Source organism: Ambystoma mexicanum, chromosome 1p (genome assembly GCF_040938575.1).
Source record: "Ambystoma mexicanum isolate Mex_15411 chromosome 1p, UKY_AmexF1_1, whole genome shotgun sequence".
NCBI classification, from domain to species: domain Eukaryota; kingdom Metazoa; phylum Chordata; class Amphibia; order Caudata; family Ambystomatidae; genus Ambystoma; species Ambystoma mexicanum.
In genome coordinates, this window is record NC_090921.1 from 713,553,122 (window position 1) to 713,581,058 (window position 27,937).

At 44.9% G+C, this 27,937-nt stretch overlaps 1 protein-coding gene and 1 long non-coding RNA gene across 3 annotated transcripts; both read left to right on the forward strand.

The window, feature by feature from the left end:
• Positions 1-27,937, forward strand: KRTCAP2 (keratinocyte associated protein 2). 2 transcript variants are annotated; one of them, XM_069650141.1, is made up of 5 exons: positions 1-151; positions 753-907; positions 23,648-23,711; positions 26,128-26,194; positions 27,692-27,937. In XM_069650141.1, exons 1-5 carry the CDS (start codon positions 148-150, stop codon positions 27,810-27,812), a joined length of 411 nt encoding a protein of 136 aa, XP_069506242.1. In that variant the 5' UTR covers positions 1-147; the 3' UTR covers positions 27,813-27,937. The 2 variants fall into 2 exon arrangements, with proteins under 2 accessions (XP_069506242.1, XP_069506245.1); XM_069650144.1 differs by having other exon boundaries at positions 146-227.
• LOC138579921 (uncharacterized) lies at positions 914-14,848 on the forward strand. The gene is made up of 3 exons (XR_011304157.1): positions 914-7,572; positions 7,663-7,776; positions 7,864-14,848. It is a non-coding gene; the product is annotated as an uncharacterized lncRNA (long non-coding RNA).

The window sequence follows — 27,937 nt, forward strand, 5'->3', positions numbered from 1 at the left end:
TTGTCCTTCATCTATGGTTACCTTGTACATTCACGCAGCCCCGCCTCTCGCTCTTTGACCCCTTGGTCTTTGAGTTGCGCGTGCGCGGAAGGCGTGTTGAAAGTTAGCTGTCGTGTCGCTTCAGTTTTGGAACACCGCGGAGGGGGCATGGGTAAGAGGTTCTATCAGGGAAAGGGGAATGGCATATATGATGAGCAGGCACAGATGATTGCGGATAGGGAGCATGGGTACGGAATGGTGGTATTGAAGGGTGAATGCGAAAGAAGGAATATCGATTAGAGGCTATGGGTGAAATGTAAAAGTTGATTGGGGCATGAGCGAGTAAACCTGAAAACTGTAAACCCAGTAAAGACGTGTCGAGGGTGAGCAATCCATGGCAGAATGTGGTATCGGTCACGAATGCATGAGGGCAGCGGGATTAAGGTTCTGGTTAGGAAGATTGGGTTATTGGGACCAGAGAAAGGGGGCGTGTATTACTAGGAATTCGAACGTAGCAGGTCTTGGGGTTAGGTCGAGAGGAGATAAAAGGAAGGAGTGATGGCTTTAAAGGGATTGAGTGAGTGGTTGTCCTGTAATGGTATGGTTAAAAGGAGGGGACACGAAAGGTTGAATATATAGGGTTACACGTAGCAGGGACGTGACCCAGACTACAGTTGACTGATCTTATATTGCAATCTTTGAGCGATCTTTGGTATTTGTGGGGTTCAGCAGTGAAACCTGTAAGCATGTTGTTCTTGTTTTTCCTTTCTCAGCGGCAAGTACAGGAACATCGCTGGCTCTGTCCACTCTCCTCTCTGTGCTGCTATTTGCAGGAATGCAGATGTACAACAAGCAGCTGGCCTCCACGGAGTGGCTGACAATAGTGGGCGGTTTGCTGGGATCTGGACTCTTCATATTTTCATTAACTGTATCCTTTGGTAGTTTGGATAGAAGCATGTTATGGATGCACAAGGCCGTCTGAGATCAAGACTCGGACAAACTGCATAATTCTGGAAGTGCATTTGAAATGTTGAACGGAAGCAGCATATGGCAAGCAAAGAAAAGTGTATTTATTGTTAAAGACAGAGGGTGTCTATTGAGTGCAAGTGAGTCTGATTTCTAAAATGTTTTGGATTCAAAGTGACCTGTGTCCAAAATAAAACAAGCGGAGTGAGATTTTGAATTTGCATAAAGATACTGGAGTAATTTGGTTTGCCGTTTCTCCCTGATTCATTCACCAGAATTATTAACCAAGGGTCCCTTGAGGCTCTTTTCTTGTGCAACTGTTGCAAGTAGATTTGGGTCGTGGCCTAAGTCCCACACACCCGCTTAGCCCTGCATCCAAAGTGAAAGGCGGCCAAAGAAAAGGGCAGTTTCTGTGTGCACTTTTACGACGGGAAGGATCCAGAACCCCTACTCCTGTAACATCAAGTAAGCTCTCTCAAATGTGTTTCACCCATCTCTTCCAACAGCTTGTACCCACCATCACTCCTTCCCAACTATGCCACTCGCCAGTATGCTTATGGATACCATATCGCAGCAAACCTCACTCGCGTCACATTGGATAGCATCAGCACTCCCATCATACACCAGTACACGAAATTTGATGCTCGTCCGATGTCCGACCAGCATCAACCACACAGAAGACATCGCTGACCTCATCACGCACATGACTTTGCCATCTTCATTATCTAGATCTGAATGACATCCAGCTACATTATAGATGTCCTCATCCCCAATGGCTACACAAATCTTGCCATCATTCACAGGCCTCATGATTGTGCAACAAAGTGGACATCTCCGCTGTCTTCACTTGCAAAAACCTTTCCTGCCACTTCCCGCCATCCCCTACACAATCACCACCTCATCTACAGGTAATCCAACATTGGTTACCACCATGTCTCACGCGCGCCAACAATTTCTCAGTGACTTCACCATCCTTGGCAATATTAATGTTAAAGGATATTTATACTGCACACTGTCCCCATCTGAGTGGTGCTCTGGTCACACTGAAAGGCAAGAGGGTAGGGTAAGTTAGTAGGTCAGAGGGGGAGAAAGCAAGAGGGCTGTGATATGCTGTTGGCAGCTTCAGTTCGGTTTACATCGTTTTCTTTGCAAGGCTATGTGTGGTTTGTTTTGTTGTTGCTGTGTGGTGAAGTGCGTGCGTTTTGTGGTATGGGTGTGTTTAGTTGAGTTTGAGCCGTGTATGCAGATGGATTAGTTTTTGTTAGTAGGGTTGATTGTGAACATTACTATCAAGATGTGACGCAAGCCAATATTCACATTCCCGGCTTGATGTGAAGCAAACTACCATTCATGGTTCTGTCAAGATGTAACACAGGCCAATATTTACATTCCTGCCCAGATGTGACGCAAGCCAATATTCACATTCCTGCCCAGATGTGACGCAGGCCAAAATTCACATTCCTGTCTAAATCTGACGCAAGCTAATTTTAACAGTTCTGTCTAGGGGTGACGCAAGCTAATGCTTGTAATTCTGTCTTGATGTGACTTAAGCCGACATTTCCAGTAGATGCAGCCACACTCAAACTGATGGTTAACAATCCGGCTAGACAGGGGGTATGGCTAGTTAAACACATTAAAGTTAAAAATGAGGATATGGCTACCTAGCTGCAGTCAGGCTAAGTGTGGATAGAGTGAGGGTGGCCCAATAGGTAAACGCTGCTCCCCCTGTCCAGGCTTCGTCTATCTTGTCAGTCCCTGCTCGTTGACGGCTGCAGGCTCCATACTCAAACACGGTCTGGAGCTATTTCTGCAAGAGCTGTCTTTTGGTGCCGGGCAGAGGGCTGCCTTGCATGGGTGGCTTAAGGAGCCTATTGGGGGTAGGAGGGCGGAGGCAGGCTGGAAGGCGAGGAGAGGAGACAAGGAAAACTGCTTGGAGGACTGAACAGAGAGCTAAGGTGCACGCACTCCGAAAACGGGTGCACAGGCCAAAATGGCCACAACAAGTATGCACCAGGGGATGTTGGCTTCTCGAGGCGGCCGCAGGATGTTAAAGGAAAGGCCCAAAAGATTCCATGAAGCGCAGATTTAAAGTTAATTAGAACATCAAAAGCAGCTGAAAATTGGAATGGGCAAGGGGTAGACCACGAGATGGAACCCTTCACCTGTGACCTCCAAGTGAAATGAAGAAAGATCTCCACTGCCTAGTCAACACTCTGAACCTCGCACAGCACACAAGAGGCAACTAGCAGGAAAGGTAATGTTGAGCTAATCATTACTGTTCTTCCCACCTCTCAACTGTTCTCAACATCACCCTCACAGCCCACATCACCCACCGTGCCCCAGTGAAACATGCCCCCGACCCCAGCCTAAACCTTCTGCACCCTACTACGCCCAGGCACTCAACTTAAGAGCCATCAGAAAATAGGAAAAGCAAAACAAAAAAAGAAAATAGTTGACTTAACGAAAATTCTGCAGCAGGGCAACCTCACCCTGCTCATGGATCTCTGGGCTATACGCAGATAACTGATCACTGTCAAAGCCAACTACAACCAAAATGCCATAGCCAAGACCAACAATGAAAGCCAAGCCTTCTTCACAGCCATCAAGCATTGCACCAACCCTCTGCCCAATCCATTCGTACCACACAGTCCATCAAAAGATCCACCACCATCAACTATTCTGCTATGATCAGCACGATTTACCAGCACATATGCACCAAAGCCACAACTGGAGGCACAGTACATAAAACATCCCTTCTCGCACCACCTCTACCTGGACAATTTTCAAGACCATCGCTATGCAAGACCTCACTTCCTCGCTAGCGTCCTTCAAGGCCATATTGTGCACAAACAAAATCCCCCCCTGCCTCCGTACTAAAGACCCTTCTGACTGAAGCATGCATCCCTTACCAATACAATAATTAACAGCTCCCTCACTCGGGCACTTTCGTATAAAGACCGTCCAAATCCTCCCAGTGTTCAAGAAACCAACACTGGACACAGACTATCAGCAACTACTCTCCATGACCCATCTTCCCTTCCTAGGTAAGATCTTTGAGAAAGTAATAGCCACACAACTCCCTCCCCAAACCCCCCCCCCCCAACACATCAAAGCAAACAACCTCCTCCAATCCCGCCAATCTCCCTTCAGACACTGCACGGAAAAGGGTTACCATGATGCCCTTAAAATCCTTTATGATGGCCATCCTTGCCTCCTGGTTCTCTTTGACTTCACAACAGCATTTGGCACAGTAGACCATCAGACACTCGCTGACATTCTACGTCGCCGCACTGGGATCAGCAAGATCTTGAGCTGGTTCAAATCCTACTGTGCTAACTGACACCATTTTCTTCCAAATGGATTTCTTCAGATCTCCAACTCTATCCATCACCTGTGCAGTCCCTACAGGATCCATCCTCTCCTCTGTGATAACCTTTATATGGAATCGCTTTGAACCCTCCTGGCTCCAGCCAGCATCTGTGTCCACCAATACGCAGATGAATTCCAGTTCTTCCTCAAGATATTCTCAATTGAAGACCTTGACCAGCTCAAGGCATGCCTCGTAGTGATCCAGTCCTGGATGTCCAGTGCTTACATGATGCTGAATTCCTCCAAGATACAATTCCAACACTGAACACCATGATATCCATACCCATTTCTCTGCTGTGCACCCCAAGGGCTTCACACCCCTGCTCCAAGTTCCTTGGGTTTGACATGCACTTTTCCTTAAAGAAGCACATAGCAAGGAAGACGCAAACGGTTGGTAGTAACTTTCTCTTCTGTGGAAAATCAAGTCCTTCATTCCAGAAACCAACTTCAGATCTGCTGTCCAAGCCTTGGTCCTCTCCCATCTGGGTAGTGGCGTTGGCTTTCTGGAAGACCTTCCGGCGACTACTGTGGCACCCTTCATATGTGTTACATGCTGCAGCATGACTCGACCACATCACCCCAACCCTCCACAAACTGCACTGGTTCCTGCTGCAAGCATGCATCTTCAAATCTTGCTGCATAATTTACAAGGCTGTTGCTCTGAAGTCCCCACACTACCTTACTAAGAAACTCAGCATCTCCAGGGACCTTCGATCCACCAGAAGGACTTGTGCAGACATTACAGGAAGGAGCACAAGACTCTCCCCTTCAAGGAATGCCCCCCCCCACACACACACACATAGGTACACACATCCTCCACTCCCCACCTAACCTGAGACTAGCTGATCTACTTTCCCTTTTCTCCCTTGGTATCTTGTAGATCCTTTGCTGCCGAATTGCCTGCCCTCCTGCTCCTTTATTGTTGGCTCACCTCCCTGCTATCACTGCTTCCCTCAGTGTGTCGCCACCATGACAGCACTTTGTTGCTTCCTGAAGCTAGGTCTGCGCTCAATAAGTACCCTAATAATAACATGGAAGATTAGGGACACCCTGATTGGCTTAATACTCCTGTCACTTAATTTCTACCACTACCTTTGGCACCTCCCCTTATCTGCTTCATACTAAAAATTCCTAATGTGTAGGAAGGAATTTCCTTCCATTTGTATTTATTTATTTATTGGCAGCGCCCAAACCTGTAAGTACCACAGCGCTGATAAACTTGGGAAATAAAACATAAACTTAGGAAACAAAAGAGAAATCCGGTAAATAAGCATGATAGTAAATGCTGCAGAGAGTCAGTTAGGGGGGATACCCTGATTTCAGGTTAGTTGTATTTGTCAAACGGCCAGGTTTTTAGCAGTTTTCTGAACATGAGTTGGGATGCCTGCTCTTGGCTGTGGAGAGGTGGGGCATTCCACAGGGTTGGGGCAATGACCGTGAAGCAAGTGTCCCCAGCTTTATTTCTCGAGAATCTGGGGATGGCTAGTGACAAAGTGGATGAGGAGCATAGGCAGGGGAGTTTGGATCTTTTGAAAGTGCGTTGGGTGAGGAAGAAGGGTGCCATATTGTGGATGCATCTGTGTGTTAGGGAGAGCATCTTGAAATAAAGACATGCTTTGATTGGCAACCAGTGAGCGTCCGAGCGCTTGAGGCCCCAGACGGCCCTAAGGGCATTGTTTTGGGTCAGCTGAAGTTTAACCAGATTTTTTAACCATTCCCTTCTTTGCCCTGCCCTCTATCACACTCTCATCCATCCCTTTTATGAACCTATGCTTTTACATGCCATTGGCACTCCTTTTGGATGGTGCTTCTTGGCTGCCTCAGTGATGCCCAAGACATAGCTTGCAGCCTTTCCATCGAGTTGGGGTCTGCAGAGTACAGTGGGCACGGATACTTAGGAATACTGCAGGTAATGTCACGTTGATGCCCAGTGTTGGAAGGACCTGTGAGGGATACCAGTCAAAGCCATTTTGTGAGGAAGCACTATGCTTCTGCTAGTGGCAGCAGTGAGATGATGGACATGGTTCACTCTAAGGGCATGACACCGTCTTTTAATGAAAACGCTTACCTAAATGTTTTATCCCACAGATATGGCATTCACCACAAGTAAGTCTTATCAAGTTAATGGCTATGCAACTAGTGCCAAGCTGTGGAGATCTAATTCATGTATTCACAGCAGAGCTGGAAGTGACAGGTCACTATTTGCCTCATGGATTTTCAGTAGCTTTAGGAGATGGCCCCCTATTCTGGTCTTTTTTTTATGGAATGCTGTTCTGGTTTTAGGGCTCGTGATCAGATGCGCTCCTTTCAGTCACTCAATTATCATGCTAAAGAAGCATAATGTGTGATATGCCCTAATCTACCTGCAGATATGTTTGATGTGAACTTTGAAAATCCGGCAGACGCCAACACAAATTGGGTTGCTATGTCTAGCGTAAATCACTTTTCTACGTGTTTACCTGATGCCATGAGTTCAATTAATAATTAGTTCAAGTAACAAGTTATTTGTCAGGGTGTACCACAAGGGTATCACTCAAATTTGTAGGCTGTAGCAGACTGAAAGCAAACAGGGTAGTCTGATGATTGAAAAACCGTAAAAGATATTTATTTAACAAAGAACTAACTGTGTAAATAATACGTAAACAACTAAACATAAAGCAATGTAACAAACATATATAAATTCATTTGTTTGATGGTTGGAAGGTTAATAGTCAAGAGACACCAAACATAAAAACCTAAATATAGGTTTTTCTTCAAACTTTTGAACAAAATAGACAAAAGAGAATTCTAAAAGAAACTGGACAACAAACTGCCAATTGTATGGTGGCCTAGATCCCAGCCAATATTCTTATTTATGGCTTATATTGGGCCACTGCACAAGTTGTTCTCAAAGAGTGCCATGTCCTATGATTTGTTGACAGGTCTGCCTACGTGTGCGTGTCATAAACAGTACATTTAAATTGACATCATTAGACCACGTTTCGGAAAAAGTGCCACCTGTCTGGCCAATAGTTCCATGACATAGTTAAAGTTGCCTTCCTCAGGAAGAAATGCCATACAACAACTCGACTCAACTACCCATATTGCTTAAAGAGAAAGTCAAACTCAATTATTTATGCCTCCATTTGCCTTTTTTTCTCCCTCTCTGTTCAGAGGCAGCACATTTCGCTCTCCCCTCTGCAGGCAAGAGGCTATCTGCCCTTCGCAGGCAGCAACACAGCTAATCGCTAGCTGGATGCACCCTTTTTCCCCTCTAAGGTAGGCATATGCCATTTTTTCATTGGGACACGTAGCAGTTAAAGGGGTTTTCTAAAATCATGCATATTTACATGCACATTTAATTTTTAGGTCAATTAATTTGATGTCAACTGACGGACCTTAGGAGTCATCCCAGGTATTCTGCAGAACGCAACATTAGGAATTCATTCCCTCCAGCGTTCCCTATTAAACATTTTTTGAAAGGTAGTTACCCACTTTTCAACAATATATCACCTGTTTAGCATCATTTATGCACCCTTGTTTCTGAAACTTCTTTCATTTACTTGTCAGAGCGTGTTTTCTCCGGTGTGACCCCTTGTCTGTTGATGTAGCCCTGCCGTGAGTCACCCCGCTTCCACCCATCCAGACGCTCTGCGCTGGGATTCCTGGCTCACTACGCGCCTGGCTATGTCCACTCACCCGCAGCAGATTGATTTGGTAACTTTTATGCCTTTGGGCGTTTGACTTCCCTTTAAGCAATATGGGTAGTTGAATAGAAAGGGTTCATCTCTTTCATATAATTTACTTTGTTTACGTCTGCTTCCCCACAGGGTCCAGTTGTAATATGGTATTTCGCCCTGAGGAAGGCAACTTTAACTATGTCATGGAACTATTGGCCAAACGGGTGGCACTTTTGCCGAAACGTAGTCTAATGATGTCAATTTAAATTTACTGTTTGTCACTAACTTTTGACACGCACACGTAGGCAGACCTGTCAACAAATCGTAGGACATAGAACAATTTTATTTCTGCCAACTCTTTGAAAACAACTTGTGCAGTGGCCCAATATAAGCCATAAATAAGAATATTGGCTGGGATCTAGGCCACCATACAGTTGGCAGTTTGTTGTCCAGTTTCTTTTAGAATTCTCTTTTTGTCTATTTTGTTCAAAAGTTTGAAGAAAAACCTATATTTAGGTGTCTCTTGACTATTAACCTTCCAACCATCAAACGCATGCATTTATATGTTTGTTACATTGCTTTGTTTAGTTGTTTATGTATTATTTACACAGTTATTTCTTTGTTAAATAAATATCTTTTACTTTTTAAATCATCAGACTACCCTGTTTGCGTTCAGTCTGCTACAGCCTACAAATTTGAGTGATACCTTTGTGGTACACCCTAACAACTTGAACTAATTATTAATTGAACCCACAGCAGTGCAGACCCTCTTGTTTTAGTCTAGTTCTTAATCCCTCTCCTCACTGCTTATGGGATAATTCCCCCCTTTTCTTTGTGTTAGTACCTGATGCCATGGGGTTCCAAGGTGAATTCTGTGCTGATGATGCTACTGCACTCCGCATTGAGCATTCCCAATCAACCGTGCCCCCGCTCTTGTTTTGCCAAACAGTCTGATATCCTGGTTACTGTCAATTCTGGTGTTGTATGCATGCAGACACTTAATTTTTCCTGTTGCAATCTAAAGGCTTTTAAAGAATAGCATGGTGTCACCTGACAGTTGTGGTCTATCACCCTTAACATACACAACCTTTGAATTACTAGCAATGTTTTGGAACCTGTACGACCGCTGTTAAACCCCCAAACTGTTATAGGATTTGTATAGAGACGTATTACCCGGCTTCTTTCTCATTAGTGTTTTTTCATCAGCCTCCCTATATATAACTTTCTCCCCTTTCCTCTCCAGTCCATTTTTGGCTATCTCCTCTATCCTCCATTCAGATCATTGCACTTTGCTACCCTTTTCTAAATAGATCTGTCCTCTTCTATCTCGACTTGAAAAGAGGCCTAAATACAATATATCATGTTCGTGGGGAGCGTAGGATGTCCTTTTTCTCACAACCAATTGTCAAACTATCAGTAGCTTCTAATGTGTCCGATGCAGAGATTTGTGCATTTTTCATGTAAGAAAGCTGGAGTCCTAGTGACAAGGCTAACCTGGCTTCTTTTTCTTGGAGATTGATTTTGTACCGTTGCTATGCCATTTGCTAATGAACAGGTGGTTTTATAGGCAACATGCTATGAGGTAGGGGGTAGGGTTGACACTGCTATCCTCATTTGACCAATTGGAACATCGTATTAAGTGAAACTATCATGTCTCTGAATCTGGTGTAAATTGCTGGGTTTTGATGGCAATTGTACGAGTATTTAATGTTTGGAGGGTAATTTAAAGTAACTAAATCAGGCTGACTCCGTGGCATGAAGGTATTATTTCATTATTAGGAATAGCCTGGCACACCACCTGGTTCTCATCCTCTGCTCGACTTTACCACTGTCCACACCAACCATTCATATCTGCAACCCTACTGCCTAGACCACTCACCAAACCTCCACTTCCTCCTCAAACAGCATTTCTTCCCCCACCCCTGACTAAACCTTTGTTCCTTGTGCGCAACTCTGACTCATCCCCTTGCCACCTCCTCTCACTAATGCGATCTAAATTCCAGAAGGTCCAACCTTGAACTCTGACTGCACATTTAAACACTTCCACCACCTTCACCGGGTCCGAATATTTGGACTCCTGTTTCCTAACAACCCTTCCTTTTTTTTTATCCTGACAAAATCACCTGGAAATATCCTCAATCTGAACACTCCGTCATGAGCTGCATAATCTGATGTTCCCTTTCACTTTCCTATGATTAACTCACTCAGGATTCAAAATCGTGTTAGGCTCTCTGCCCCTCATAGCAAACGGTGACTTGCCAGTGTCACCTCTACTGACCGCAATCCAACTGCTCCATATTTTTTCCCAAAAGGCTTCCTCAACTTGCATATTGTTATATAACGCTTGTCCTATGGTCTCCACGATCACCCTGTGGCGCCTTTCCACCAGGACATTTGTTGGGGGATGGTAATTAGCCGAGAACCTCCACTCAATCCCCATACGCTTCACAAAATCTCTCCTCTTGAACTGAACACCATTATCACTTATTGTTTTTGGGTAACCCTCTTTCCACGCAACATTAACTCGATGACCTTGTGCATATTAATGTGATTCACTAACTTGACCTCCATTCAGTTGGAGCAATAATCCACCATGACTATCAAAAACCTCTTCTCATTTGCTAGGTTTTCATATGGTCCCACAATATCAATGCCGACCATCTCCCATGGTTGTTCAGTCATACGTATCTTTATTGGTGCATTTATAAATACCTTTCAACTTTTGTCACAGTTCTGGCAAGGCCAACAATTTCTTAAAAACCTTTCCACCATGATATCAACCCCAGGCCACCAATATTTCACGCGCACATTGTTTTTGGTGCCTGAAGCACCAGGATACCCTTGATGAGCTTTTCTAACTAATTCTCCACTCAGGCTCTGAGGCGGTATTGACTTGTCCCCTCTTAACAACAACCCATCCTCTAAAGAACATTCATCTTTTACCTCCCCAATATTTCAAACAACTGTCCTCCTCTCTGGCCACCCAGTTGTAGTGTACTTCATGACCTTAACCAGCATCTGATCCTTCATGAGCTCCTGTAACCACTCTTCCCTTGATGTCACTCAATTACTGCAGCAAACCCTTCTATATCCTCAACTTGAATGGCATCTGACTTATCCAGCGGTAACCTCGACAAAAAATCTGCAACTTGGTTCCTCTTGCTTGGAACGTACTTTACTTCATAATAGTAATCTTGGAGCTTCAGACTCAGACGAGCTAACCTAGGGGATGCCGTGCACATACCACATACAGAAACTACTTCTACCAGAGGTTTGTGATCTGTGTGTACTATGAACTTGTTCCCCCACAGATACTGCCTGAAATGGTTAATTGCCCAAACACAAGCTAACATCTCTCTCCCACTATTACAGAATATCTGCTTTCAATGTCTGTGACTGCCCTAGATGCATTACATATATTCTCTCCTGACCATTTTCTGACATTTGTGACAACTCCCTCTAATCCAATGCCACTGGCATCCACAGTTAGTTTCGTTTGCCTCCTGAATACAAAACCGCCTAATTCTATGGACTCACAAATGCCCTTCCTGATGGACTCTGCTGAATTCTTGCCCTCATCATCCCACATAAATTTGACATCCTTATTCAGCAATCTCCTCAAAGGCTCAGTCATGCTGGCAACACTTTCTACAAACTTATTATAGTATTCGCATAGCCCTAGAAATGGCCTCAATTCATCTTTTGGGATCAGGTGATTCCTTGATCGCTTTCATGGCCTCCAATTTAGGTTTGTAACCCTCACCATTAACGTGTCCCAAATATTCAACTTGTGCCATCTTGAATTTACATTTACTTTGCTCCTCTTTCAACCCCGTCTCACTCAGTCTGGACAACACTTCTTGCAACCTTCCATCATGCTCACTTGCACCCTTCCCAAAGACAATAATGTCATCCTGATAGACTAAGTTCCTTTGAGTCCTTTTAGCATGTGAGACATGACCCTTTGAGACATGGCTGCCGAAGAGGCCAGAGCAAACGGCATCCTCTTATAGCGGTACAGGCCAAAAGGTGTGATAAACACAGTAAAGTCTCTTCATTCTTCTGTCAGTGTGTATCTGGTGATATGCACTGGATAAATCCAAAGTGGTGAACGTGTCCTCCCCTTCAATATAGTTCAGCATTTCTGATTATAATAGGTAATGGGTACATATCTACCACAATGTTCTTGTTCACGTCTCTGAAGTCTACACAGATTCTTAATTTGCCATTTTTCTTCATAGCGACGACAATGGGACTCGCCCAGAATGACGATTCAATTTTTTCGATCACGTCGTCCTCTTCGAGTCTGTTTAATTCCTGTTCCACTTTGTCCACCAAGGCAAATGGTATAGATCTAGCTTTGTTGTGTGCTACTGGTATCGCTCCACGTTTCATCCTTATCCTGTGAGCAAAGTTTCTTAACAAACGCAACCGTGATAGAAATACATATACATGGTCACCCTCTGGCCTCTTCGTACATTCACTGCTGCTCTTTACAAAGAGTACCGGCTCAATCTCACACTGGTTTAACCTTATCCGTAAGGCGGCTTGGTCCCTCCAACCAAGCACATTTACTCCTTTTTTCGCCACGTATATGTTCACGTGAGCTTGGAGGTCTTTAAATTGAACAATGCTGTTGAACCATCATGTGATGTGGATCCTCGATCCTTCGAATCTCCCAGGGTTTTTGATATCCGGTGGTCGCAAATTCGACTTGAGACCGTCGTGAGTGAGCTTCTCCCAAGTCTTGTGTGATGATGGTATATGGCGAACGGCTGTCCACCATGACCAGAAGCTTCCAGTTTTCCACAATGATTTCACATCGTGGACACATTTCAATTCCTCTCCAGGTGGTTCTCGAACTAACACTTCCCTTTCTTGGCCTGAGTCTTCGTCTTCTTGTACCACAGACACTCTCTCCTTGTGCCTGCATACCACTGCAAAATGTCCTCTTGTTCCGCAGCTACCACATTTTTGCCCTATTTCGGGGCAATTTCTTGAATAAGCATACTGTCCCAATCTGCCACAGTTAAAACATTTGTCCCCATTTCTGGGTTATGGGGAATATACCTTTGCTTCATTCCTTACCCAAGGTCTTCACTTCTCTGTAGTCCAAATCTTTAGGTTTACAACTCCTACTGTTGGAGTAGTCTGTTCGCTCCCTGTCCTCCTTGGTGCAGACTGCATTCACAGAGACTTACTCTTCCTGGTCTTGTGCTGGTTTAATATTGCATTGTGCTGCAGTTTGATTGGCCTCTAACTTCTTATTCTTAATTTCTTTGGAGCATCATTGGGTATGCTCCACCCTCTTAGCTATGGCAATGGCTTCAGGCGGCGAAGGATTTCCTACCATCCAAAGTCTGTCTTGTATTAAAGAATCTTTGGTATGGATAATTATCTGGTCCCTGATCAATTCGTCCAAGTGATGCCAGTTATGTCTGGGCCAACTTCCTTAGGGCCGATAAGTATTCTTCAATGGATTCTTCCTCCTTCTGTGCCCTAGTATGAAAGTTGTATCTGTTAATGGCCTCGTTTACTTCAGGGGCGTAATATTTGTCTAGTCTCGGGGCCTTCTCATGTTCATCCGTATCTCCCGCCTCGTCCCCTGATAGTTCTGGTAGTTCTCTGTATTTCTGTTGCCCCTCTAATCCCAGGGCATGTAGCAACAATAACTTGTCTTTCTGGGGTGTCAGGCCTTCATGTTCACCGTTTTTACATAATTGATCCAGAATTCTTTCCATTTAGGCCATACCACGGTTGTTGACCTGGGCTTGGCAGGAAACTTGCAGGTGGTTGTACAGTAATACCTTGCATGGTATCTTTTGTCTGCAAATCCAACTTTCTCTGCGTCTGCTCTGTGAACAATTATTGTATGTGGTGAATGCTGACTCAAAAACCAAAAAGGAAGTGTCTTTTTTTTTTTTTTTCTCTAGTACTGTGACAAGGAGGAGCCTGATAAGCTCCAAAATGTGAAGATCATTGCCCGACTCAGTGGCATGAAGGTATGTTTCTTTATTGGGAATAGCCGGGTGCAACACGTGCATCTTGACGCCCTTGCCCAGCAGCCTTCAACTGACTCTCCACTCCCCTCGCATTCCACCTCGAACCCCCCGGCACTTCTACCCATAACATTCCAGCGTGCAGATGCAGGCGTGCGTCAGAGAACCTATTAAATACCTTACAACACAATTCCTGGTGATTGTGCAAGTTCCAGGCTTTTGATGACACATGATCAATACATTCATAAGAAGAAACACTCCGGTGTTTAGTCGGCCTAGTCCATTTGGGAATATGTTTCACCAAATCTTGGCAATTGATTAAAAAAAATGTACCCCAATTTCGATTTTGCCTAGTGACCAAAAGCATGTATGGGTGTCAGTGTTGAGGTATAAATATGATGTTGGTGGAGAGGCAGTGGAGTGTGGGTCCTCTAAAGACATCGGTCTGCAGCCTTTGGATCTCCAGATGTGTTTGATTACGGCTCCTGTAGTATTGACTATGCTGCATAGGGCTAATGGTAGTTGTACTCAAAAACATCTGGAAAGCCAATGGTTACAGACCCTATTTCCTAAGACAAATGTGGGGAGGAGAGGAAAGGAAGAAAATCGAAGAAAAAGATAAATTAACACAAAGTGGATCTTGGCATTTCTCCCCCCCCCCACCCCCTATTTATGGTATTTATTTTCTTGGCTGTATCATGCTTATTCTATTCTGCATGCTTTATTCCAAATAGCTTTAAATAACTTGGAAATGTTTATTATTTATTGAACATATATATAACACAAAGTTTCCAGGCTCCACAAGAAACTGGGCAGGGGGAGCAGAGGAGGACAAAACAGCGGCCCTACTAGGCTTTGTGACAACCAAATTGTGCAAGTGCAGGGCGAGATCAGGATGGAGGCGGGGGGAAGAAGTGCTGGCGGGAGGGGGCCCAGTGATGGGCAAGTGCAAGGAGGAGGGACAGGGGGGGGAGGGGCAGATAAAGTGCGAGGAGGAGGGTGGACCAGCTTCAGAAGGCTAGCCAGGGTAGAGTGCCACAAGGCAAGTGCTGGTAGGAAGGCGTGCGGGGAGACTGGTCGAGGGAGGCCTGCCCTAGTACGACTCATAAGGGAGCACAGGCAACTAGTTGCAGCGGAAGGGGAGAGAGGATGGGGGGGGAAAAAATGGAAGGTCTTGAGAGAACCTAAAGAGATCCGGCTCAAGTCGAGAGGGGCAGGAGGACATTCCAGAGGGAGGCTCCTGCCGAAGAGGGAGCTATCCCACGGTAGCCCGTGGTCCCATGCCCCAGAAAGCCTTGTGGATGATGCAAAGGGGCTTGAATTTGATTCTTGCAACCACCAGGAGCCAGTGGAGAGATTTTAGGGTTTGAGTAATGCAGTCCCTGGGCTTGAGGTCAAAGATGCGTCTTGCAGTCCTATTCTGGATTATATGACAAACCTTCCTTTGTGATGGTGCTGGCGGTAGGTTATTAACCATAGGTTGTAGCCTTAGATCACCTCACCACACCACCCATCACAGCCTTGATAAAGACTACGGTCGAAATGCGCGTTGGCTCTCGTTTCACCTTCACCTAGCGTACCTTGCTATACCTGTGATTTGTGCGTTACCACATTAAACCCCTTTTGATGACAAGAAGTCAGGAGTCCCTTCTCCATTATTTCAAATATTTAACAACTTAACCAATCTAAGGCTACAACCTATGTTTAACAACCTACCGCCAGCGCCATCACAAAGCGAGGTTTGTCATATCAGCCAGCAACTAACCCTTTGGGAGCATTGGAATTTTGGTTCCCCGACAAACCATGTGCCAGGACGCAGGTACCACTATACCCACCAAATAACTCTTGCCGGTTGCGCGGGGGACCGCCATCCTTTCAACTCCAACCAATTGAACCAACTTCACAGGAATTGGACCCCGCTACAACAAAGAACGCTGTCTAGCCATCATGGCTGACTACCTGGAATCCAGAAAAACGGATATCATAAACCTCTTTGCACCCTAAGGCTCGACAATACATGCCTTCCCACCAACACCAAGTGTGCCTGATAACCTACGGCAACAATTCAATCCAACTAGAACATCTGTGTACCAAGGAAATAAATAGGTTTTGGGAGAGATTTACCCTTGGAGCTTCCCGGAGGGCTCAGGATATCATCTTTCCGGATTTCACAAACCCAGAGTACGCCGATCTAGCAGCCAAGTGAGAAGAGAAACCTGATCATGGGTTCCAAAATCATGATGGAACATCTATTTGAACACGCTGATGGGGCACACAAGAAATTGGTCACTGAAATCAACTAACTCAAAAACCGACATAGAAGCTAGCAATTCCCCTACAGCAACAAAGGAAAATAATTACAAAATAAATGTATGAGAATACTGAAAGCTCAACAGGATGAAGTTAAGATCATCAGAAAATGTAGGAAATTTGCGAGGGATGAAGGAGATTAGCACAGGGCACAAACTCCAAGGGGAGCACTCTCAACAAACAGCTCGCCAGCCAGTTCTGATGCAGAAAGCGGCCCTGACCAAGTCACAGAAGAACCTGAGAACAACACAGCAGAACCAAGATAAAGTCTTACCAGACCCAATGAAGCAAGCGGAAGCATCAGATATAATTTTTTTAGGCGAAATCCAATGCTACAAAAAAGGACACGTGCACCAACACAGAAACAAATGTGTTTCCAAGATCCGCCACCAGACAATGCACTACCAAGAAAAGATGCAAGAGAGGCAAACGAGCGGGGACCACGAAACGCAATAGAAAAACAAAGTGCTATCAGACTGACAAGATCACAAACCCAATTACAACAGAGAGAAGTGAGAGCCCGGAACTAGTGATGAACCTATCAAGCCAACTACTAACTACCAGCGACATCGACGTACTATAAGGCCTGTCCTTTGCTCCTTTCTCTCCAATCAATCTCATCAAAGCACACATCGATCTTTACAAATATACCGGTAAACTCAAGCTAAAGAAATACTTTGCGAAACAAGTTAACTGGCTCCCTACAAGAAAGCCAACGATAACATCAGTGAAATGGACATGGAACACCTAGAACACACCTTCTAGCAACCCTGGACGAACAACATGGGATACCAGTGCAGACCATGCAACAAACCTTACAAGATCTAAATATATAGGAAAACAACCTCAAGATCCCGGAATTGAAGACTAAATCGAAGTTCACACCTAACCTACAAGGGGACAATGCTATCGATATCTTTACTCTGGCAATAACACGTGACCTACACGCATTGAAAGATCGTATGAAATCAAGACGGAGCAGGAAATGGGATAACATCACAAACCAGGAAAGACTGGCACTCGAGGCTCTTCAACAATGAAGTCATAATCAAAGAAGCTGATAAAGGCGGGAATGTTGTTATAAGGGACAGAATGTACTATGCAACCATGGCCGTGACACACTTGACAACACCGGGGTGCTATGAAACACTCCCGAGCAACCCCACCAAGGATATAGTACTTGCTGCTAATACTTTACTAATGAAATGGCATCAGCAGGGCCTACTGACCATATATAAATACCTGCAACCTAAACAGCCCAGGATGCCGACGATATATAATGTCTTGCCCAACTCCACAAGATCCCAGAAGGACGTCCAATTTTAAGCGCGATCGGATGGATAACTGACACTTTCTGCAAAATACATTAACAATGTACTCGCTCCAGAGGTTCTGAAAATCTAACATTCCTACGGGACACTATGCACACTCTACTATTGCTACAAGATGTCACTTGGCAACCCAACTACATTCTAGTGGCGCTGGACGTCGAGGCTCTTTACACAACCATTGACCATATTATAGCTCTAAAAGCCATATACTATGCTTTTGCCAAGGCATCGGCATCTTTCTGTTCACACCTGGAGTTAACCAAGGAACTCCTGGAGTTCTCGTTTACAAACATTGTTTCTGTTCAACCAGCAATACTTTAGACAGACCAAAGGAATGGCCATGGGGGCGACGTAAGTCCCGCCCATGGCAAACCTCTTCATGCATCAATTCGAACAGGTACATGCCTTCGACAACCGAGACTTAAGCAAATATGTGCACAAATGGTTTTGCTACATTGACGATTACCTGATATGGTCATATGGTCTGGATCCATGGAACAATTGGCATGTTTTCAAGAATATCTAAATGATAATAACTTTGGGCTTCAGCTGACCGGCACATCAAACAATACTTCCATTGACTTTCTTGACATTGCGTTCAGTCCTGTTGGAACCGAATTGACCACCACAACCTACAGGAATCCGACTCAAGTTAACTCTGTTCTCCACGCCACCAGCTGTCATAGAAAATCAGTCATCAATAACATTTCCAAGGGCGAATTCATTCAAGCCAAACAGAATTGCAGCACCCAAGCGCATTTTAAAAATGAATGCTCTATCCTTGAACAAATATTTTCTGTAAGAGGCTACCCATAGCAAGCTATTAACTCAGCCATCAACATGGCACGAAAGAGAAAAAGCCCAACACTACTGACGCCTAGGGAAACAACCAGAAGTACCACTGGAGAGACTGACAAAACCCGATACATCACCAAGTACTGCAGCAACAGCCATCATGTTCAGGAGATGGTTGCCGACCAAGCCATCGCTGAGATACACCAAGGCCAAAACCCTTAGGACAATCCTGAGCCCATCCTTTATGGCTCCTTCTCCAAAAGCCGCTGAGAACTGGCTCACAAGTATCAAACCACTAGGCTTCTACAAATGTGGGGCTTGCAACATGTGCAAGCGTGCAAGAAACACTATCACTTACTTTCAATGGCACTGACAAACATGGGATAAACCAATATATCAATTGTAAATCAAAGTTTGTTATATATGCCATAATCTGTGTATGTGACCGCAACTACATTGGCAGTACCAAGAGGGAATTAAGAACCAGGATTCGCGAACACCTAGGATTACTGCATTCTCAAGAGTCAAGATATCCACTTGCAACCCACTGGCAGGAGCAACATCAGCATGACAACAAAGAGAACATGAGCTTTGTGGGACTAGAAACTGTACCAACCGATGGCGGAGAGCTACGCCTCCGACAACAAGGAGCAAAACCTATCTGTAAATACAGATGTCACACTTGGTCTCAAGAGCGATCATTAATTTTTTCTGTGAGAACTGAAAACTCCTGTTTACGTGCACCCTAGGCAATCGCCATTATGACCTCTGTCCGCTTTCAGATACACCACCCACCTTTATTACTTCGGTCTAAACCCACCCTTTTGTTGTGACCTTGCACAGACCAGGCCCAGGCTCTCCTCGGCCCTCACCTGAACTATCCACTCCAACCCTGGCCTATCCATTTTTCTCATTGCCACGCCATCCTGGCCATGTCACCAACAGGCATGGCGTACATTTTGTATTCGTGTCAGGCAACCCTTTGGACCACCAACCCTTGGCACTACCAGCGTCAGCCTCCGGCTTATCTTTGCCCACCTCCCCTTTCGGGTTGCTTCAATTCACCCCTACTAGGCACACTGGAGCACGCCCTTGTCATTGCTTAACATGATCTGTCCATCTAGCGATGTAACACTGTAATCCTCGGCCTCCTTGCCCTACGACCATGCCATGAATCCATCTCCCCCTGCCCGCAGCACCCCTCCCTTATTCTGGGGCACCTTATTGTGCTTCCTCCCGTGCCTTACTAGCAATGAGGCATGTGGCCTCGGCCCCCTCCCCTCGCAGGACTCCTGAACCAGAGACCTCCTCACCCACACACAACTTTCCCCTCTGAATGTTGGCACTATACATACATAACTTTCCAGCCTATCTGCCCAGCTGAACTAGACAGGAAACCACACACTCCATTTCCATCCAACACCTGCCCATTGAGCCAAGCCACCCTGCCCTCCTCGGACCCCCTGTGTCACAACCTTGCCTTCCCTTTTCCCCAGCCCTCGGCACACCGAACGTCAGCTAGCGGAATTTATTGCTTCACCAGCACTGCCTAAGCGACCCTTGGCCACCTGCTCACACGTATCTGAACCCCTTGAGATCGTCCTCCCCCCAAACATAACACTCAATGCTGGTTTGGGCTCTTTTGTTGCAGCCTCATGACCAGCCCTACTATACAGGAACCCACTTCCTCTATCTCACTTCCTACAGCCAATAGGTTGGCTTTCCCGCCTTGCATACCTATCAGGGTGCCACTCGCCTCATTGTTACACTGCACCTGGCAACCGCCTATTGGTGGAGTCCTTCACTTGTTCAGCATGCTGTTGTAATGTGTATCTGAGGTGAGGTGGTGACATCACCGTTACATGGAATGATGTGATGTCAGAGTAAGTGGAGTGTTGGGATGTTATGCTCTGAAGCTGGGTTCTAAGATTTACAGTTGTTATGCTGGCTTAAGGGGACATGCCAATGTTGTTCCTGGCAACTAACATGCAATAAACCTACTTATATTTTACCTGCTGGTCCGGGTGTTACTCCAGGTATCAAGTTTTTACACATGCTGATGGCGACCTATCAGCATGCCCGTCCTTTCAACCAATAAGGCAGCTCGGCTTATTTAACCCGGACTCCTTGACTTTCTATGTGTCCGAACCACAGGTGTAAGACTCCTGAGCAGCGCCTCCCAACACGCGTCCTGTGCGGTCTCCACGCCGACAAACCGCGGGTCCCGTAGGTTGCCGTGCCTCCAGCATGGGTTATGCACCCCCTCCCCCATCCAATTGCATGCATCCGCATCAGGATGCTTGCCCAGTCACTCCCTTGACAGCCGGCCTAATTTAAGTCCTTGCATGGCCACCAACACTTCTCATTCCACCAGGACACTTATTCAAGCTCACAAGCCTGGACCGCTTATGTCGTCTCACAGGCTCCTTGCTGTACTCTGCTCGGACAAACTACTTCCCTCATCCACCCAGCCTGACTCCTATGACACTCTACTCGCAGCAGCATTTCCCAGCCCACCTCTTCGTGGCCTCATGATCCGGGAAAAGCCTGGGACTAGCCGCACACCCGTGGCACTCGCCACATCATTTAGAATGGAAACGGCATCTTGTGCCCAACTGGGATATTCGACTCTCTCCTTCTTATCTTACGTATTAACCTGGGGACACCGGCAGCCTCTCTTTAACCCAGACGGCACTTGGTTCCCACCATGGCTACCCCCACCCAAGCCGCACCACAACGCACATTAGCATCTACCAGTCTGACCCTCGACCGGCTCCCTTTTGCCACTCCGCCTTGTGGTTGACCCACTCTCACGGGTGACCGCCTTCCCCGATCTACACCCACTTCAGGGACATGCGTAACCAACCACACAACCATGTCTTCTTCTCGACGGCCCATGCCAGCCACCTTTTATTCATTGTAACCCGCCCAAACTTATCCCACTCTGACCTATTGCTCCTCGCCGCTAATCATCCTTGCTTGGCTAGACTAACGGGAGCCCCTGAATCTTTAATGATCAAACATTGGCTCATCTTCCCCCAGATTGGCTAACCAGCCCACCGCCCACAATTACTGGGAGGTTTCTTCAGGCACTCCATTCCTATTCAGGACCAACTACCTATCTTCTGGTAAGCACCAGCCCTATCGATCTACATCAACCAGCATACACAGCTCCTCTGTATTCTAATCCTCTCCCCTTTGCTTTCCCACCTTCCCCTTCCCGTTCTTTTCTCCTTGTTACCTCGACACTCATGCAACCTGCCTATTGGCCACTTGCCAAATGTATAAATGAGAAAATATATTTGCTTGTATTCACACATGTGCTGCTATGTAATTACCAATTATATTCGTCATCACCACCACAACTCGCACACACACCGCCACCTCAATGCGACATGTAACCAACAATACTGTATGCTAACTTTATATATATCTAATGACCTCGAACCACTGCGCCGATATGCGTTTCACAACTATCGCCTCACCACACCACCCTACACAGCTTTTATAAAGACTATGGTCAAAACGCGTGTTGGCTCTTGTTGCACCTTCACCTAGCATACCTTGCTATACCTGTGATTTATGTGTTACCACATTAAACCCCTATATATGACAAGAAGTCAGGAGTTGCTTCTCCATTATTTCAAATATCTCACAATTTAAGCAATCTAAGGCTACAACCTATGGTTAACAACCTAGCGCCGGCGCCATCACAAAGCAAGTTTTGTCATATCAGCCAGCAAACCTTTAGCCCTCTGGGAACATTGAGTTTTGGTTCCCCGACAAACCATGTGCCAGGCTGCAGGTACAGTATACCTACCAACTAACTCTTGTCGGTTGCGCAGGGGACTACCATCTTTCAACTCCAACCAATTGAACCTATTCTGGATTAGTTGAAGAGGACGAAGGGAGGAGAGGCAGATTAAGGAAGAGGCTGTTACAGTAATCAATCCTTGAAAGAACCAGAGCTCTAGAGACATTGAGCTTCTGGGGGAAGGTGAGGAAAGGGAGAATCCCTCTGACAAGGTGAAGCTGATAGTGGGCCTTCTTGGACATAGTACTTTGGCGTGTGATGCCCATGCCTGATGCCTATAGATCAGCCCAACTATTGGCGTTGCCAATATTTGTTCTTCTTTCTACCACAAGAGAGTGAGACAAGGATGCCCAAATATAGCTGTTAGGATGCAGTGGATTCATGGGTTGCTGTCTGTCATGGGTCACCAGAACCATGACTTATTCCCATCTTGCAATTGGTTTCAAATTTGATGGATGCATGCATTAGTCTGTCCCCCAACTTTCCTGCAACACATATTCATAGCAGAAAGCATTTTGTGGTAGTTTATGTTGGCCGCCTGTGCCCAGAAAGCCAACTACAGATCCTGGAGCCAGAGTAGGTTTCAGCAGCAATCACATTGTTTAGCTCTGTTCACCACTTTAGACTAGCCTTTGTCATCTTGCATTATTTGGCTCATTGGTGATAATCGCCTGCCACTGGTAGATTCTGCAGCATGTTACAATGTCATGTAAGTCCCAGAGGAACATGGAATGGAGCAAAAATTCCTCACCCTGTTCTTATTGGTAAGTAAAGATGACTGGTCGTTCGGCATACCAAGATGGCTGTATGTAATTGGGCTCTAGAAAAGTAGTGGAAAAGTGCAACAGCTCTATTTGAATAAACACATATCAAATTAAAAATGTTCTTCTTTGCTGCTATCCTAAAAATCGTTACTCACTGGTACCTCCCCCCTAAAAAGAAATCGCACTCTAAAGAAATCTCTTCTGATAGAAATTTCTATTTGTTTTTGCAAACTGTTTCGCCTTTGTAAACACCAACTCTTTATATATCTTTATAGCTCTTCATGAAAGGAAAATAGTTTAGATCACTTGATATTTCCTAAAACTTAAAAGCATGATCAGTCGTGGACAGTTGGCAGAGGTGGGTGGGAGGGGTTATTGGAAGATATGGTTATTGAGAGTGATCTGGTTTTGGACGAAAAAGGAAATCCACTTTTTACTTGCTGGGGTCTTAGACCCTGTTGTCGGGAACACCATAAAAATGTTGTCTGGAGTTTGTTGGATGGCAAATGCAGCATTCAAGACTAAATAAGCCCACTAAATTGTGTTCTGCGTATTAAGGGCAGCAAAACAGTTAAATGTGACATGGGGCTCTGGTATTCAAAAGTGCATACGTGGGCTTCGTTTTTCTAGATTTTTTTTTTTCCTTAATACTTTTTTCCAGGCCTTCAACAATCTGGAGGTCCTTGTCTTTGGGAAAGGATTTCAAGCAAAAATCTTCCCTGAAGGTAAGTTTAAAATAAGTGTCAAGTCCTGCTTCAACTATTCATCCCCCTCATGTTTGTTTTTGAAACAAACTTATAACTGAGCAAAAATAGTCAAACTATAGGTTTCATTTTTAAATTTCCGCCACCCTTCAGCCACTTATATAAGGATGGCAGACCTCTCTTTGACTAGCTATGTTATTTTGTTTTAACCAAGGCATGTTTTTTGTTTGCTTGATTAGTTTAATAACCAGACAAGGAGGGCTAAATGAGTAATTGAGTTTGCTAGCTTTGATTGGGGTACTGTTATGGCAAACGTAGAGACGGAGGACTGTGGTCCATACCATATGTATGGACACACACTATGTATGTGAAGGTGAAGGTCAAAACCCTTATGTGCACCTATGTATGTCAGGAATGTAGAGGGCCAATTTTTAAGTCCAGCTTCTTCCGACCTAATCCTATTCTACATCCTTTAGACAGACAGTTTTCCTGAGGTGGTCTGGCTAGCCAATCTGGTTGACATGTGTACCAACAAATGGTATGCCCTCAGATTTTGCCTGCTCAACGAAATGTATGCTTTTGCTACATTTCATGTGGTCAAGGGTTCATTTTCACCTCCAGGGAGAAAGCACTACATCAGTTCTTTGTGAATTTTCTGAAAATTGCTGTGAATTTTCTGAAAATAGCATAAAAAGTATGATTTCTATTAAACTGCACCATTTCATAGTCCTCTATCTCAACATCTACTCTGTCTACCCGTACTGCCCACACTCTTCAAAGCAGGCTATTTATTCGCCTAGCCAGAGGGACATAGTCGGGCCTCCTCCAAGTTCTGGCAATTGTGTACCAGCATTATTTCATTTTTTGGCAGAAGCACTTGGCAGTTACCTGTCCACTCCTTCTGGTCCGGCTTTGAGATGCTGGGATAGGCAGGGATTGGATGCCATGGACTAGCAAACCTATTTTCTGTGTAACCTTCGGTCTTTACCCTATGAACCATACCCTGCCCCATGCATGGTTTCTCTAGCACAGTCAGTTGTCACCTATTTACACCAAATCTCTTGCTGAACTGATCGTTATTTGACCTTCAGTTTTATTCCCATGCTGAGGAAACGCAGATCTTCACATCACATGAACGAGGATAATCGGTCACCACACAACCTTTAAAACCGTCAAATGGGCAAGTAATGAGTGGTTGGCCAAGCACTAGCTGAAACTAATGGAGGTTGAATTGTGGAAGGCCACAGGAGGGCCTGTCTGACTTTCAATCTTTTGCAATTTGAGCCCCACCCTATCTCCTGGCATCTGAAATCTGGGCTTTAAATTTGAGATTGCTGTCTTTGCTCTTCCAAATGAACTCAGTCACCACCACCACCACCTTTTGTCACTTCTAATTTATCCAAAATCCCATCTTTTCTGCCCATGGTGCATCAACCTTTGTGACTACCATATTATCCCCTAGATTGTATTCTAGCAATTCCATTCATCCAGGCCTCCCAAGGACAATGATCATGCCTTCTCTGCACGCCCTTTGAGGAAAAAGTGCTTAAAATGGAGACTTTGGATCACATTTAACCTAATGAAGGGGAATCCCCACTAGGATTCCTTGAAATGTGCATGCTTGTTCAATGTCTCGATACTTTGTCACGTTATGACAACGATTTTATGGTCATGTGGCTTCTAGGAGATTCTTTGCTTTCTGAAAGATCTTAAAGGGCTGTAAATGTCTATTCCCACACTTGGTGACCCGTTGGAAAACCTGGGTCCACCTTCCTCTGGTAATAGGTAGGCTGAAGAGAAATGCCTTTTTTTTTTTAAAATATATTTTTTTAAATGTTATGCAACAAGAACCAATAAATTCCACTTTTTCACAAGCTCTGTTGGCTGCCAAACAGGAAAAGCAAAGTTTGCAACCTACCAAAAGTGTTTCCCAATTGTATAGAATTTGAACATATAATTGTCCTATGTTTATATGTTCCAGGGGCACACAACTACTAGTTATCTCCTGGCTTGGGCCGTTCAGAATATTTGCCAGCTCGGTGTTCTTTGATTGTTGGTCCGACCGAGAACCATAACAAAATATTTACCTTTTTTGTGGAATAAAACTAAAAACGTCAATTTTGAATCATTTTAGCATGCCAATCGATATCATCATTTTAGTTGTACTGCTAAACATGCCGGTCCACATGGAGAAATGTTGCGTTTGGGCAGTTCAGGATCCATGTACAGGGTGTGGCCTTTGCGCCAACCTATCAATATCAGCGTGCCATGCTCATACCCTTTGCACCAGTTCTGTAGCCTGGAGCATTGTTTTGTGTGTTTGTAGCTCTGCATTATTTGTATCATTCATTAGTGCTGCACTGCCTCTCACCAATTCTAATTGTTTTTTCCCCCCATGCGTTTGTGTTCTGATGATGATTCTTCTGTTTCCCTACAGTTCTTGTCTGCCTGTTACTTTCCCTTTTTGCTTCAGGACTCGTCCACAGGGTCTGTGTTACTACCTGGTAAGTTCCGAGAATGCTGGTCTAGATGTATGTTTGCATTCTGGAAGATTTAAGGTTTGGTTGACGGTAATTTAGTTAATTGGTTCCCCAGAGTCCATTTATTCATTTTGGCAGCTGATCAGTGGAGTGTGTTTACCCAGCCTTCTCTGCTACATATGGAGCTTTCTGCGAGTTGCATTTCTAGTTCCACCTGTTATTCATGTTACTGAGGACTGCTTGACTCGCTGCCTGCATTCCCACATTGTTGTCCTTCCTCCTCCCCTTGCTTTCGTCTATGGACTTGCGCTATCAGAATTGTCCCTGGACCTAGTCTGATAGCAACCTCGTCTGTCTCCTCCCCTTATTCGAACCCCTCCCCCCCCCAGCACTGTCTGAAATGTTGTCAGGCCTAGTAGGACATTTGCTTGTTTTGTTCCTCCCCATCAACTTTTTAGAAGTGTCGTCAGGCCTAGTACGGTAGTCGCCCGTCTTTCTATTTCCTTCCCACTCTCCCACTCCCTTCCTTATCTATATCTGAAATGTCGTCAGGCTGAGTACGATAGTTAATTTCACATCCTTACTGTTCATGGCCTGTAAGAATGTCATTGTATTTTCCCTTGTTCCCTCCCTTGCCTTGAAGCGCTTTGAAACCCATTGTGTATAGGTGCTATATAAATAAACTATCATCAGTCCCCAACGCTTGCAGCTCAACCTCTCTTCATCCCGTTCCAGTTCTACTAATTTGCAAATCTATTACTGGTCCCCCATGTACCTTGCGTGCAGTGTCTCCTAATCTGTGCACCGCAGGTGAATATTCTCCCTATACAGTGTATTTGTGTGTTCTCTCCAGGGCAACGTCATTGTTAGCGGTTTGGGGATGTCATCTACTGGTTTCTACTTTTGTGGAATGAGCACTTTACAAGTGAGCAAATTCAGAGACCAGCATGCCATTCAACATTTCAGGCATTGTAGGCCTGTATTTGCTTCGGAAAGCTGTACCTTTTTTCTTAAGTATATTGAGACCCATCTAGCATCCATTCAATATACGAATAGAGCAGTGCTTGGTAAGCTGCGTGGGTTAGCATTTTCTATTGCACATATTCTTTGGCTGGTGGAGTCCAAAAACTTAATTACCTAAAGTCTGGCTTTATTTTAGTAATCCATTGAAATCCAGGTCATGTAGATTTTGTATATCTCTAAATTAAGGTTGCTTCTTTTTTGCCGACTAGTAGAATTGTGTGTCCAAACCATGAGGGCATTTATTCATCTCCATTAGAAGTATAATTTATGCTGTGTGCCTGTAGGCACCTTGATGATAGTGTGCTTTGAACTTGTAGTGGCTGTTGCGTGGGCACCTGATGAGGAGCCTTCAAATATTTTACTGGGGTCTCAAAGCTTTTAAGCGGTCATATTCTTATTTTCAGATATTGTTTCCAAGTCTTGCCTTGTCTATATATGTACTTTATTTTCAGATGATGCAACAGGTCAAAACCATGTTTTTTGTGTTTCCCTCTCCAGTTTTCTCTTCTCTCTTGTTGACCTTTACTACATCAACAAGATTTCCTCAGGACTGTACCAGTCTGTGGCTATGGCTGTGACCCCGGCCAAGGTCCTTACCAAAGGCAAGAAGAAGAACTGATCCTGTTCTCGTGCATCTTTCTCATGCCCTGTGGCAGGGGCATGTACACATTCCTGGTTTTTCATGAACACATGCCATGTTGTCTGGACTCTTGCACTGACAAATAAAGGTTTTGGTATTTCGTA

Coding starts and splice junctions, on each gene's coding strand:
- KRTCAP2 (XM_069650141.1), top strand. Junction 908..23,647: donor TCTTCATATTTTCATTAACT/GTATCCTTTGGT, acceptor ACTTTTTTCCAG/GCCTTCAACAATCTGGAGGT. Junction 23,712..26,127: donor AGCAAAAATCTTCCCTGAAG/GTAAGTTTAAAA, acceptor GTTTCCCTACAG/TTCTTGTCTGCCTGTTACTT.